Source organism: Mus caroli, chromosome 15 (genome assembly GCF_900094665.2).
Source record: "Mus caroli chromosome 15, CAROLI_EIJ_v1.1, whole genome shotgun sequence".
NCBI lineage: Eukaryota > Metazoa > Chordata > Mammalia > Rodentia > Muridae > Mus > Mus caroli.
The window spans coordinates 94,727,871-94,742,377 of record NC_034584.1 but is presented as its reverse complement, the minus strand read 5'-3'; the positions used below and the strand labels follow the sequence as shown (position 1 = coordinate 94,742,377).

The 14,507-nt window shown below is 52.3% G+C and overlaps 2 protein-coding genes across 3 annotated transcripts in view; one reads left to right on the top strand and one right to left on the bottom strand.

The window, feature by feature from the left end:
- The first annotated feature begins 4,927 nt into the window (after positions 1-4,927).
- On the top strand, positions 4,928-6,037 carry LOC115029395 (uncharacterized protein C12orf81-like). The gene has a single exon (XM_029469528.1). It carries the CDS (start codon positions 4,928-4,930, stop codon positions 6,035-6,037), a length of 1,110 nt encoding a protein of 369 aa, XP_029325388.1.
- A 4,543-nt stretch (positions 6,038-10,580) lies between these two features.
- Scn8a (sodium voltage-gated channel alpha subunit 8) overlaps positions 10,581-14,507 on the bottom strand; it is a 170,548-nt gene continuing 166,621 nt past the window's right edge. For both annotated transcript variants that reach the window (XM_029469723.1, XM_029469724.1), the window contains exon 27: positions 10,581-12,857. In XM_029469723.1, the coding sequence (XP_029325583.1) occupies positions 11,710-12,857 (1,148 nt within the window). In that variant the 3' untranslated portion in view covers positions 10,581-11,709. The remainder of the gene's footprint in view (positions 12,858-14,507) is intronic.

The following is a 14,507-nucleotide window of genomic DNA, read 5'->3' as shown; positions in this document are numbered from 1 at the left end:
GGGCTCTCCCGGTGGATTTTTTTTTTTTTTTTTTTTTAAATGGGAAGGAAAATGCTTCTGCCAGGCAGATCGATGCCATATGCACCGGTGTACTCAGGTTTTTTTCCTATTTATTGTGGACGGGAAGTTCGCCATCTCCGCTCGGCAGACTGGCCACACCCGACATGAGTTGGCACCAGGGCCTAAGGAACTCTTGCTCTCTCTCCCCCCGCAACCTTTGTCTCTTGTTCTCTGAGCGACATCCTCCTTTCCCATTCTACTTTCTCAGTATTGGCTTAGTTTTTCTTCTCATGGTTGTGTCACTGACCCCTCCCCATGCTGTCTCTGTTCCTTTTCAGCTCTTCCTTCTGGTCCCCATCCATCACCTTCTGTGCTTCTGTCTCTGTCTCCTGGACCCTGTGCTTTAACCCTCCCTCTCTCATTGTTCTGATTCACACCACAGCGACTCTTGGCGGAAGTTCTTTTGGCCCAGAGGCTGAGAAGGGGGGGGGGAGCAGGGACCCCCAACCCCCTCCGTACTTTACCCACCCGAAATCTTGGGGCCTTAAGGGTGGGACAAGGATAAAAAACCACCCAAAGAAGGCTTTTGTTTCCCTTTTTGGTTTGTTCATTTTTGAGGGGAAGTCCCAGAAATGTAGATTGCTTAATATTTTAGGCCTCTTATTTTTGTAAGATGTGTAGGATTTGCTGTTTTTCGTTTTATTTTGACAACTCAGGAAGAAACTGACCTCAGAAAGAATGTTAGAGTTTGGCTGCTCTCCTGTTACCCCCAACCCCGTCCCTGGGGAGCAGATTCTCCCAGGCCAGAGAGATTTGGGGCTAATGAGAAAAGACCAGACACAAGCCCCAGACTGCTGTCCCTGGGATAGACGCAGAATGTATCTAAGGGCTTCCTCCCCAGGTCCAGCTTGCAAGCAAGAGGATCGGGGCAGAGGCTCCAGAGGGTGCTGCTTGCTGCCTTCTTGCCATTCTCCTCCGTGGGCCCCAGTCCTCAGCTTCCGGTGGTCTGTGAACCTTACAGAGAGTTGGGGTGCTCTTGTCCATTCAGCCAGGCAGAAGGTTCTCAGGCCATCTGATTGGAAGCAGGTTCTGTCAGAGGTGCTCAATAACAGGCTAAGAGGATTTCCTCTGGCGTGACCATGGTCTAGCCACAAGTCTGGCTGGATATAACATTGACTACTAGGAGCCAGGCACCCTGTGACGAGGCAGAGCACTGCCCTGAAAAAGGTTCTGTGTCTCTGTGTATTAGTGCTTTCCTGTGACGTTAGTCCAGACTTCTCTGCAAACCACATCCCTCCTGCTCCTTCTCTTGATAAGGCTCTTTGGTCCCCTCAGGCCATTTCACACTCTTTGGTGCAAAGAAGGTACACCCCCTATCTTTGTCCCACCTTAGCCCCCCTACCCCTTGCCCCTACAGCTCCTAGATCCCTTCACGTTCCTTCACGTTCTGGATGCCGAGAATACCACGAGAGACATGGCAGGAGCAGGGGCAGGGTGCTGAGGGCAGGTGTGAGGAGTGTGAACAGGAGAGCTACTGTGTCTCCTTCATCCTTGTTCTCTCCAAGCCACTCTCTGGAGCCAGCCGACCAAGTACAGGGCTTGATGCTTCAGAGCAAGTGACCCAGGGTGATACTGCAGATGATCCTCGGTGGGGCCTGGAGTAAGGGAGTTCTCTCAGGTCTGGGGTGGGGGTGGGGGTACAGGGCAGGAAAGTGGGGGGGGGGTTAGAAGTACATGGACCCACCGCTAGGGTCCCCACACTTCCTTTGCTGGGCTCTTTCTGTTCCCGGTTTGGAAGCTTTGCACAAGAAGACAGCCCCCGGCTGCAGCACCTACCTCATGAGCATGGGGCAGGATGGCAGGGCGGGTCTAGCCCTAGCAATGTTGGGGGGCATACCAAAGAATCCAGGGATGGAGCGCAGGGGAGGGCACGCCGGCCCTCCACTCCCTCTGCTAACATTGGGTTGGGATCCTCTCTCAGTTGTAACCCATTTCTACCTCATTTTGCTGTGTGTTGTACATGGACATATTTATCTCCTATCTGATGATGTTCTGCAGTTGTGGCCTGTCTACCTCAGAAGACACTGTATTTTAAAAGAAGATATTACACAGTATTAAAGTTATGATGTGTGGCATCCAGAGGATTTCTTGTGGGTAGTGGGATATGGGGAGTGTCGGCTACTCAGGTCTGTCACTCTCTTGGCTGTGGCTCTGAGTGTTTCTGTTCCTTGGGGCTCCCAAGAGCAGGGCAGTAGCCCTGGGTGAGCATGATGAGGGTCATATTTGTCTTCCACAGGGTGGAGGGCAAGGTTTGGAGACATCTGAAGCCCAGTCCTGCAGGCCACATGAGATCCTTTGCCCATTTCCACCCTGCCGTTCAGTCCTGATTATCACTCACGGTAAGAAGCTGGGAGGTGGAAAAATGTTGCGGGAAATAATAAAAGAAGGAGGAGGAGGAGGAGGAGGAGAAGGAGGAGGAAAGAAAGAAAAGAAAAAAAGAGAGAAAGAAAAGAAACCACAAAGTTCCTGAGCTCCAACCACTTACTCTCTGCCCTCCAACTCTCCGTCAGGGCCAGAGCTCCCGAGTTACCTTCGCTGCTATGCCAGCCCCATGCAACGACTGTCCACCCCACGGTCAGCCTCCACAACACCCAGCAACCCGGTAGAAACAAAACTCTAGAAGCTTATAATTAAGGAGTCGGATTTACGTATCAATAAATTCTCAGCTCACAAGATGCCCACACAATAATTTCAGGGCCAATCGATAATGTTACAAGCTGCCACCTAGATTAGACAAGCGATCCCAATTATTCTTTCCTTTATGGTATCATATCTACCTGTGGCTATTCAAAGCCACGCTGGTTCAGGATCTTCTTCCTGTCTGTCCTCCATCTTGTTTTTTTTTCCCTCTCCTCCTCTGAGTCGCTCTCTGTCCCTGCAACGCTTCAGGCTGCCTCCCTTTCCCCTGTCCAATCACATGCCTCCTGCTGCACTAATATTTTAATGTAATTGGACAGGGAAAATACTGCCACAGAAAAATTAGGGACATCGTTTAAAAGTTCTGTGGAGAGGCTGGGACCCACTAACAGGTCCTTGCCTGCCACACATAGCTGGACTCTTAAAAATGTACCATGGGCTAAGGGAACAGTATACTTGGCTCCCTCTTAGGGCTCACTACAGGTTCACAGAGGCAACACCAGAAGCAGCCTCTGGGGGGAGAGACAAATGCATGTATTTCCAGGATTCAAAGAGTGATAACCTCTTGGTCTTTGGCGGTCCAGATAAGCTCTCCCGCAGTTTGCCATGTACCTAGCCTTTGAAGACATCGTGGGAATGCCAAATCAAACCACCTCCCCAAATTGCCAAGGGTACCCCTGAGAATTCACAGTGGGGACAGTCTCCCAAACAGAGCATGTGTAACTATAAAAACAAGGTACGGGTGCTGGGGGAAGGGCCCTAGGAGTCTTCTCATGGCTGACACACTTGTTTGATGGTGACACAGTCACCTGGAACTTGGCGGCGAGTAGACCCTAGAATCTCTGGCACTCATTGGAGGGACGCACTGAAGGACACATGGCTTCTCTTAAGAATGCCCAAGAGAGCTGGGGAAATGGTTCAACGGGTGCAGTACCATGCAAGGGTGAGGGTCAGAGTTCGGATCCCCAGCACCCAAGCAAAGCTGCATCGCTGGGGCAACTCAGCAATTCCAGCCCTTTGGAAGGCAGAACTAGGTGCTCCCTCAGCGTAAGATGGCTAGCTGGGCTAACCCTATCAGTGAACTCTGGATTCAACTGAGAGAGTCTGACTTTTAGTAGGGAGGGAAGGGATAGAGCAGGTTTGCCTCAGGCCTGTACTGATGCACACACAAGGGCTCCACACCACACAGAGTGGGGAGGGGAAGGGGGGAGTAGTCACAAATGACAAGTTAGGAACCTTCCCAGGTAGGAGGGCTAGAGGCCAGCAAAACGTGGAGGCTGGAGAGAGTATTCTTGGCACCATTCATATTTGTCACAAGAGCATAAAGTGGAGGCAGGATTGTGGAGACCTGAGGTTAGAGGAGTCAGGCGAGACTACGCTACCCTTAAGGCCTGGTACACTACAATGAAGCCTCGGCTTACAGGTGTGTAGGTAGCTGTGGATAGGGGACTGGTTCACAAAAATTCACACAGGCAGTCAACGGGCCTTTCCTGAGACTTAGGTACTGGTCACTGTTGGGGCAATGTGGAGACTTCCTTCTCATGGACAGGGCAGTAAAAAGATCTAACAGCAGTGTGTTGGGTGTGAGAGGGGGCCTGGGGTATGTGTGTGTTGATTGTGCTTGTGTGTGGCTCCCAGAAGGGATGAGACAGTAGGGCCCACAGTCAAGCCACCTTGGGAAATGATGTGAGATAGTGTGAGCCCAGTGTATGGATGGGGGGAACTGGGAATTTGCTCAGACTTAAGATGAGGGTTTAGACTAGCAGCCGTACGTGCTAGCAGGCTAACAACCAGGCACGGGAGACCTTGGCTGAATATGGACGCTGATAGTGAGCAGAGGGTCCAGGGCTTCTGTTAGAGGGCGAAGGGTGGTAAATGAATTATAAAAGGTTGGGGTATCAGTGGGGTTAGAGTGGGCACTTCAATATAAGGTCCAGATTCCTACCCAGTTCCACAGCCATTGCTGTGGGTTGGGTCACTAGTTCCTGCCCTCCATGAGGTGGAGGGGGGTGGGAATGGGGAGCTGCGGGGGTGGGGGAAGGAGGGCTGCTGGGAACCTTGTTCCTCTGGACCCTGAATGGTCAGATCTGTGTCCCACCCCCACCCCTGGTAGCTGAGTTGTCTCTGCCTAGAGCGTTCAGCTTTCCACGAAAGTTCCTCGCCTCTACGCCACAATCTCCAGTCTTGCAACAGAGCCTCGGCATTCGGAGCCCCTCCCTCAGGCCGAGCCATGGTGTGGGCGCTGATCCTGGCCCTCTGTAATGGGTTGCTGCCCCTCACGAGCGCGCTGGACGCCATGGGCCCCCACGCAGCAGTCCGCCTGGCGGAACTGCTGACCCCCGAGGAGTGCAACCACTTTCGTTCACTCCTTGAGGTACCCGAGCCCGACATGGACCAGGAGCTGGCCCGGTTATCTGAGGACTTGCTGGCGACGCCCGAGCCACCCGCACCCCGGCTTGGGGCACAGGACTCGGTGGGACAACAGCGGCGAGCGGCAGCGGAGCTGGTCCGGCTATCTGCGGACCGGCGGGCAACGCCCGAGCCACCCACACCCTCGCTCAGGGCGCAGGACTCGGTGGGAGAGCCGCAGCGGGCCACAACCGCGCAGGCTTCGGAGGAGAGGGAGGGCACGTCCGAGTCCAGTGAGGTTTCTGACCGCTGCCGCGAGGCGCTGGCAACCTGGTTGGCCGCTCAGGCTCCGTCCCTGTCGTGGGACCGCGTGGCCCGAGCCCTACGGCGCAGTGGCCGCCCGGATGTGGCACGGGAGCTGGCCAAGAACCTCCACCAGCAGGCGACGCTGCAGCTGCGGAGGACCGGCGCGAATTACCTGCAGCAACTCCTGGCCCCAGCCCGGGCGCCGGTCCCGGTCCCCGCCCCCGTCCCGGTCCCGGTCCCCGCCCCCGTCCCGGGTCCCGTCCCAGGTCCCGCCCCCGGTCCCGCCCCCAATTCCCGCCAAGGTCCCGCCACAGTCCCTGCCCCGGCTCCGCGTGCTCGCCGCGCCGCCGCCCCCGCGCCTGACTGGGACAAGCTGGATCTGATCATGGAGCGCCTGCCGCAGCCCCCGTACACGCGCAGCCTCTCAGCCTGGGTGGGGCCGCTGGCGCTCGGCCTCCTTGCCGGCTTCCTGGGAGCGCTATGCACCGGGGCGCTGATCACCGTGCTCACGCTGTGGATCACCGGCGACAACCGCGACGGCGACCCGGCGTGGCCTCGTGCCCGCGGCCAGGCCGCCGCCTCCCGGCCCAGGCCGGCTCGGACGCCCTGCAGCTGGGAAACGGAGCCGCTCCTGCCTCGGTCCTGGGCGCCGCAGCCTCCCTTGCCCCTCTGCCCGTCGCCGTGAACCGCTTGACGGCGGCGCGCCGCTATAAAGTTTCCTAAAGCGGAGGAGGGAGCAGTCTGTGGCTGCTTGGATGGAAGTGGGGGCGCGGGAGCCGGCCCGAGGTCCCCAGCGTTGCCCAGCGCCCGCGTGCCCCTGCTTTTGGATACTCTCGTTTGTCTGCTGCGTGCCAGGAAACTGCTCCCTACTCCTTAGAGGCACAGTTGGCCTCTTGAACCGGAGCTGTGTGACTTGCAAGGCCGCGCGCGCGCGCGCGTAGCACCACTCAGTCATTCGGGCAAAGCTTACTAGCCACTGTCCCACCCACCTCTGAGGGACGAGTCAGCCCCACCTGGAAAGCAAACCCCGGAGTGTCTGTTGCCAGGGAATCCTAGAGTTAGGGGCCTGGAGAGAGAGAGAGCCATGACTGAATGACAGGCCATTCCAAGAGGAGAGTTGAAAACAAGATTGACGTAACCCTTTATTGCAAATTCTAAAGTAAAAAGATGTACAGTACAAAGTAAAATTGAAAATCCAGACTATAAACTTCCAATCCACTTATACATTCTCATTTCTCAAGCATTTCTGCCATTTCCGCAGTAACAGAACAGGGAACGAGTGGAGGGGTAAGGAAGGAGATACAGCAAGGGGAAAAATCAGAAGAATCACAAACCCCAGAAGCAAGTGCAAGGAAAGACATTTCTCCACCTGCTGTCCTGGTGATGAGAAGCGGGGGGGTGGAGCAGTGCAGTTTAAAATGGCTCTCAGAATAGCAGCGTTTATGGTACTAGTTCCTCTTCCTCAAGTCCAAAGAATACTTTGCCCTTCCCTGGCGCCTTTGTCTCTGTATCTCAGAACGCTTTACAAAACATCTAGTTAAAGCCTCACAACACCCCTGTGAGGTAGGTCAGTATTATTACCCCCATTTTACAGATGGGGAAACTGAGGCACAGAGAGGTTAAGTGACTTGCCCAAGGCCACACAGCGAGCCAGTGGTCAAGCTAGGGATGGAACACAGTTCTGTCCCTCTTCTGGAACCACTGGACCACGCTCCCCTTTACCTATGTACATTCTTCACACACACACACACATACATGTGCACGCCTGCCCACTTCACCCCACTTAGCCTCTATGTACAGCAAACAGCAGTGGGGTCAGGGGCAGGGGTGCCTCAGGAGTGTTTTAATGGAGGAAATCTTGGCAGTCTTGAGAAGAGGCAAGAAGCACAGGCCGGGGTGCAAGTCTTGACCTCTGAACCCAGACTTCCTCTTCTCCTGACCCCCTGGCTGACTGACAGCAGCTAATTCTTTAGGGGGCGGGGGAGTACCTGAAAATGAACGAAGCTTTTTGCAAAACTTTGGGCAACATCTGAGAAAAGAAAGAGGCATCGTTCCAGAAGATGCCCAGGGTTCAGGTCACCACGTCCTGACCCATGGCAATTTCACCTCCACAGAAGGCCTGGAGGCTGGAGCTGAGGGACAAGGACAGGGACTGACCTACCAGCCGACTCTCTCCAGTTCAGCTACTAGAGTGGACTAGAGTGGGCACTTCAAGATCCTCCTGAGTGTTCCTAGACCAGGAGACATGGCCTGGAGAGGGATGTCCCCGAGGGGTGGCCCCTCCCCTGCACAAATGTGAAGGGGACAGCCCGTCTGCCGGTCTGATAATGGGAGTGGATGGAAGGCAGGGCCAGCACGAGCTGGTGGACTGGAAGCTGCCGGGCAGCGTGCTTGCGCTAGCCTTGGGGGGTGGGGGTCAGGAGAGGTTTTTTTTTTTTCTTTCTTTCTTAAATCATAACCACGAACAAGGCAGAAGTAAGGCCAGACCAGCTAGGTTGGTTGAAGTCATCTCTGGGGGGCTCTGCTGGGTGGGAACGGTGAGGGAGGGGGGTCCAGTCTAAGGGGTAATGCCACATGCAATCAGTAAGCAGGGACCTGGGGGGTCAGGACCTGGCTTTTCTCTGCAGTACCTACTTAGAATTGGGGTGGGGGGCTCTGTTTTCCTTTCTCCTTCCCCAAAGCTCCAGGGTCCCAGTTCCCAGACCTCAACAACTGAAAAGTCAAACACAGACACACAGCAAGACAGGCTTCCCTTGTGTGGTAAAAAAGGGCCATATTTTTTGTTTGTTTGTTTTGTAAATTTTGTTTCCTTTCGGCTAATAGTGATTTACTTTTCTAAAGATCAGGTGTCTGGTGTCGTTTAGGGCGGCGTCAGGCTCCATGCACTCACTAGCACACTATGGGACTCTTACAGTTTACGTGGGTTGTGGTGATGAGAGAAGCCCGTTGGGCACTCTATGTTGCTTCAGGGGCCCTGAGGGGGAGCTTGTGTCTCTGTGCGAAGCTTCAGATGCCCAAGTGGCTCATTTCCAGATGGTGAGAGCAGATCACTCCGACTCGGCTTTCCTGCTCCCACCCTCTGCCCTGTGACTCCCAGCCTCTCACCCTAAGCCACAGGGAAGTTAAGGAAGAAGGAAGTGTTTTCACACAACCAGTAGTCATGGCGACTACTGCTCAGGGGCTTTGGCTCTGCGTTTTAAATGAACAGCATCACATGACTTTTTGCTTTTTTGTCCTTTTTATTATTATTATTATTATTTTTAAAGGAGGATCGTGGAATATAAATACTGCACCAAGGACCCGGCTACAAAAAAATAAATATTTATATTATATTTATATATCTATATATATATGTGCAGTGGTACTGGCTGCTGCCGCTCTTTGACAGGCTTCATGAATATTTGGCAAAGCCCTGCCACTTGCTCACGCAATGAGGACGCAAAACAAAACCAAACCAACCAAAAACTGCTGTAGCTGATTCTTTAAGGTTCGATGCCTGTTAACTGCGGGTGTGAACTGCTGGTGATGGTGTGGTTCACAAGAAAGGATCATGGAGCGGGACAGAGAGAGCGAGGCAGGCAGAGAGTGGCTGGGTGGAGAGATGGAAGGTGAGGGGCATTGCTGGGAGAGGTCTGATCAGAGTGAAAGTTAGAGCAAGCGGAGTCGGAGGTGGCTTCTTCCCTGCGAGGCTGTTGGAGGGTGTGAGAAACTGAGGCACAGCCTGCTGGGCTGGGTCAGGAGCTGGGGGAAGAGGGTCAGATCTAATAGCTGAACATTACTAGCATGGCGCTTGGTGTTCCTAGCAGGATCAAATAGCTGTTGCCCATCTCAAGATCTAAGAACAATGATTGAGTTTAGCCAAATCTTGCATAGAAGTGGTTAGAATTTATTGCACATTGGAACAAAAATATATATATTTTTTGTTGTTTTGGAAAAGACCATTAGCAATAAAAAATTTTTTGTCTGTCTGTCTGGTTAGGGGTATACATTGGCTGACAGCTTCTAAATTCTAAGAAGAAAGGAAAGTATAAAAAAATAAAAATAACCATGACAATGGCGTAAGCCAGAAGCCATTTCCTATTTAATAAGTTAGTAATTTGTATTTACAAAAAGGCATGCCAATAAAATAAAATTATATATTACAGTATTTATAATTCTCTTAAAAAGAATAACCACAGGTCAGCTCCTGTTTTGTGCTGTTTGCGATGTTGCCTGCAGGTGGCGCTCTAGAATTGTCCTAGCTGTGGTGACACAGACACTCTCTCTGAGCTGGGAGAGTTGGACAGTGTCTACCGGTCCAAGAAGATAGAAAGCTCTGCTCACTGACTGGCTGTGGTTTGTTCTATGCAAAACTAGTCAGGTGGACTGTGAGATTACATCCAAAGTGCTTCTACTGCAAGGCGGACTGGTGCGTCTGACGTGTCTACGGATGGGCCCCTCGCTTCCCTCCACACTATGCTCAGGAAGGGTTTGTGTTGATTTGGCTCAGAGAGACTTTCTGGCATTCAAGTGCAGCATCTTGGCTTTGAGACCTTGTGGTCAGCCGAGACACCCTGGGCTAAGAACTGTCTTCTGTAAAGTGGGGGATGGGATGGAAGATATGATGCCCCTCTAGAAGCCGTCCCCGAACAACAGCGGGCAGGCCACTAAGCAGAAAGCAAGGTGAGCTGAAAGGAAAGGCCAGGGGGAAGCTGTGACACCCTAAAGAATTACTACTGAGTCCCTTTCTCACAAAAGCCGTCGTAGAAACAAGACCAAGTGGGCTCCGTCCAGAGGCAGCTCCGTCTTTCCATCAGGTCCTGCTAGAGACCGTTATTCTACACATGGAAGAGCCTACAGCCATATCCCAGCCAACACGGGTGTCCTCGCCAGCCCTGAGCGGCTGGGAAGGGGAGCCCTGCTGGCTGGAGGGATATGGCAGAAGTAGGAAGAACCGTGCAGCCAGGAGCTTGTGACAACCCCTCTGCAGGACAGGGCAGTTCAGAATATCTGAACCCCTTTCCGTATCTACCTGAGCCTGGAGAAAAGCAGACAGACATGACACTGAATGCAGTAAGCACCCCAAACCCCCCACAAGGTTTCTGTAAGTCCCCCAAAGGCCCCCTAGAGGTAACATGCTACAATAAATAGCACTTTTATCTCTACCCCAGGGTCAGTTCTCCAGGATGAAGGCTAAACAATCATCAGGATATTGCAAGATACAAATGAACTCTTTTTTCTATTAGTATTTTTCTTTTTTTTTCTTTTTTTTCTTTTCTTTTTTTTTTTTTTTTTTAGCCCTAGGATTTGGTTTTACAGTGACATTAATAGTACAAGCCATTCGGGGCCAGAGTCTCCCCATGTATTGGACAGAGCAGCAAAATGTGCGACAATGGCTGTATGTCAGAGATGTCTGTCAAACATGTATATGCAGCGGATCCATCTGCTTGTTTGGTTGGGTCGTTTTTGTTGGTAGTGGTCAATTGGTTAATTGTGTCTCCCTACCCAGAGGTGTATGAAAGACTCGTACACTGAGAGGATTGCAGCCGGTATGGAACTCTTACCATTTCTCCAAATACAGTGAACGGTGCAGGGCTGGGTCCTGTCCGAAGGCTGAGCCAATGCGAGGGACAGGATTGCTAGTGTCTGTTGGTGTATGGATCTCATGCATGACTTCTGAACACAGCATGCCATCATGCAAGTCATTTCTACGCATTGAACGAGCACAAGATTTGGAATTGGCCTGAGCAAGTCCTCCTCAGCCTGAAACCCTGATTGTTCCCCCACCGTCTCCAGACCGTGTGCCACCCACGTGGAGAAGATGCTGTTATGTTAAAGAAACAGACGATTAGTGACATAGGCTGAATGTGTGTGTGTGTGTGTCTGTGTGCGTCTTTGTGTGTCTGTATGTGTGTGTGTTTCTTTTTGCTGCTTAGCTTAACTAATGTAAGAATGCAAATATTGTTTGCATGAACAAACAAACTTTTAAAGTGATGCTTTCTGCTTCTGAGAATCAACAAAATGAAAGAAAAAAAAATAGAATCCATTTGGCTGCAGCGGCGATCTGCTGGTCCCGGCAGCCGCCTCTGTTTGTATCCTGTTAAGTTTACTCCTAAGTTGCATTGACCGAGTGTGGAACATGCAGTAACGTCTGCCCAAGCGATAGAAAAAATCTGTGAGTCCAGGGAGCAGGGTCCTTTGTCCCCAGCAGGTCACCGCTCAGGATGCAACCATGTCACGTGTAAGCAGACTATGTTTGGTATAGGTCTTCCAGTACAGCATCTCCGCAGCTGCTCTGTGTCCGTGAGATTCGGAAGTTTGTAAACAAGCTTTCACTTGCCCGTGTTCAGCCAGCGTAAGCTTCCCTTTCCCCCTCCTCTAGCACTTGGACTCCCTGACTTCTTTTTGCCTCTTGGCTCTTTCCCTCCTGCCTTCCTCTGCCCGCTGCTGCTTCTCCTTGTCGGGCTTTGTCACGCTGTCATAAGAGGGGAGGGAGGCTGTGGACGGGGTGCTCTCCTTCTTCTCCCGGTGGGTGCCTCCATTCTCCAGCTTGTTGGAAGTGATCTTTCTGCAGATGAAGCCCCGCCTAGCCAAGTGTCCCCTGTAGGCACGCTGCAAGACCACTGCAGACACCTCCTCCTGCTTGCGCCGCAGAGTGGTGGTGATAGGCTCGTAAGACACTTTGGAAGGATTGGACGCCACAAACCGCTCCTCCATCTGCTGCCGCAGGATGTCCAACTCCCCACTGTCTCCCAGGACTCGCTTGGTGAAGGCGAAAAGGATGTCCAAGCAGTGGATTCGATCTCCGCTCACCATGGGCAGGTCCATGGCGATGAGCTCAATGGTGTTGGGCTTGGGTACTCGGAGCGGATGCTCCAGGGCGTCGGCAAAGTCGGCCAGTTTACAGTACTCGATGAACTGGGTGGCATCAGGATCAAACTTCTCCCAGATCTCATAGAAAGTCTCGAAGTCGTCCTCGCTCAGAGGATCGGCGCTTTCCTCTGTGGCCACGCTGAAGTTCTCCAGGATGATGGCAATGTACATGTTCACCACGATGAGGAAGGAGATGATGATGTAGCTGACGAAGAAGAAGATGCCCACGGAGGGGTTCCCGCAGTCCCCTTTGAAGCCACTTCCTGGGTGCTCCTTGTCCAAGCTGCAGTCAGGGGGGCGGTTCAGGATTGGCAGCAGTAGGCCGTCCCAACCAGCAGAGGTCGTGATCTGGAATAAGCAGATCATGCTGTTGCCAAATGTCTCGAAGTTGAACATGTCATCAATGCCGGCCTCGTGCTTCACGTACGCGAAGTTGGACATCCCAAAGATGGAGAAGATGAACATGACCAGGAAGAGCAGGAGGCCAATGTTGAACAGGGCGGGCAGCGACATCATTAAGGCAAAGAGCAGGGTGCGGATCCCTTTGGCGCCCTTGATCAGACGCAAGATGCGCCCGATGCGGGCCAATCGGATGACACGGAATAGGGTCGGGGAGACGAAGTACTTCTCAATGATATCAGCCAGGAACATTCCTGAGAGAGGAACACAGGATGTGATTACTGGGGTCAGGCACAACCCTTCCCTCCTCTTACCGTGCAGACGTTGTTCAATGGGCCGAGTAGAATGCACAGAATCCTTGCAATCAAACAATGACATGTTCCAAACAGAAGCATAGAGAGCACAGTAATGCTGAGATCGTGTGCTCCGTGGGCAGGCTTATCCGTGGCCAGCACATGACCTGAGGGGCATCCGCAGGCCTCAGTGGTTCCAGTATTTTTCTAGTTTTACTATGTGTGAATTCATTGACAAGGTGTCCTCTACATTTAGGAAATGGTATAGGACTATCTTTCTGTATCTCTATATTTAAGATGTTAATCGGTTTTGTCTGCAAGACTGGTTCCTCAGATAAAAATGGCTTTTGCATTATCCCTTCCTATGGCTAAAACAAAGCAGATCTTTGCTTTCCTGTTCAAGGATTCACTTTTTCAGCGTGTGCATATGCAGCTCTCAAATATTCTCCACCAGATTTCCAAATCTACGAACAGGGAGTGAGACGCCCCCCGGGGACTCGTTACCCTTTGGCTTCCTGTCCTAATTACTCTGCGGATGCTCGGACTCCTCAGAACATCCTGTTCTTTGTTTCTCATCCCCCATCTCCATGATAGAGCTTGCCTTGGAGACCAAAGTGGGCTGCCCAGGGTGGCTACTGCTTGGTGCCCCAAGATTTTGAACTAAAAGATGTATATCAGAAGGGTTTCAAAGCAGGGGGCATGCAGGCAGGGGTTGGAGGCAAAGGTAGAGGTGAAGTGGACATCTGGCTCCCCTTTCTTTTTCCATTCCTGTGACTCAGCTTACATAGATCACCCGTCTTAAAACTAAGGAGTGACTCGGGGGTAGAGGCAGAGGCGGGGGCTAGGGGTGAAGGAGGCAGGGAGAGTCCAAGGAAGGCAATGGAAGGAAGAGGAGACAGAAAGGCCAGCAGCGAGAGGTGTTCTCTCTACATCATCCCTACCTTCTGCCTTTTAAGGGCCAAGGAGACAAGATGAACACCCAAAGCTTTTAACTAGGGAAGTGTATTGAGACTTCAGCTTCAGAACTCAAAAATCTCTCCCCTGAAGGTTTTAAGCCAGAAGAGAAGGGCTGGAGAGATGGTGCAGTGGTTAAAAGCCCTTGCTGTTCATGCAGAAGACCCAGGTTCCAATCCCTGCACCCACATGGTAGTACACATTTCTACCCATAACTTCAGTTACAGGGGCTTCAACAACTTCTGCCCTCCAGGGCATTGCATGCGCATGGTGCACAGCTATACATGCACACGAAATAATAAAATAAAAATTGGGGCTGGAGAGGTGACTCAGTGGTTAAGAGCGCTGACTGCACTCCTAGAGAACCTGGGTTCAATTCCTAGCACCCACGTGATGGCTCACAACTGTCTGCAATTCCAGTTCTGGAGAATTCAACACCCTCTTTGAATCTCCGTGGATGCCAGTCAAACATGTGATACACACACACACACATCTCCAGGCAAAACACATGAAAAAAAAGCCAGCCGGGCTTGGTGGCGCATGCCTTTAATCCCAGCACTCAGGAGGCAGAGGCAGGTGGATTTCTGAGTTCGAGGCCAGCCTGGGCTACAGAGTGAGTTCCAGGACAGCCACGACTACACAGAGAAACCCTGTCTC

Bases quoted from the DNA above. Each gene is read 5' to 3' on its own strand.
- LOC115029395 (XM_029469528.1), top strand. From the start codon at position 4,928: ATGGTGTGGGCGCTGATCCTGGCCCTCTGTAATGGGTTGCTGCCCCTC.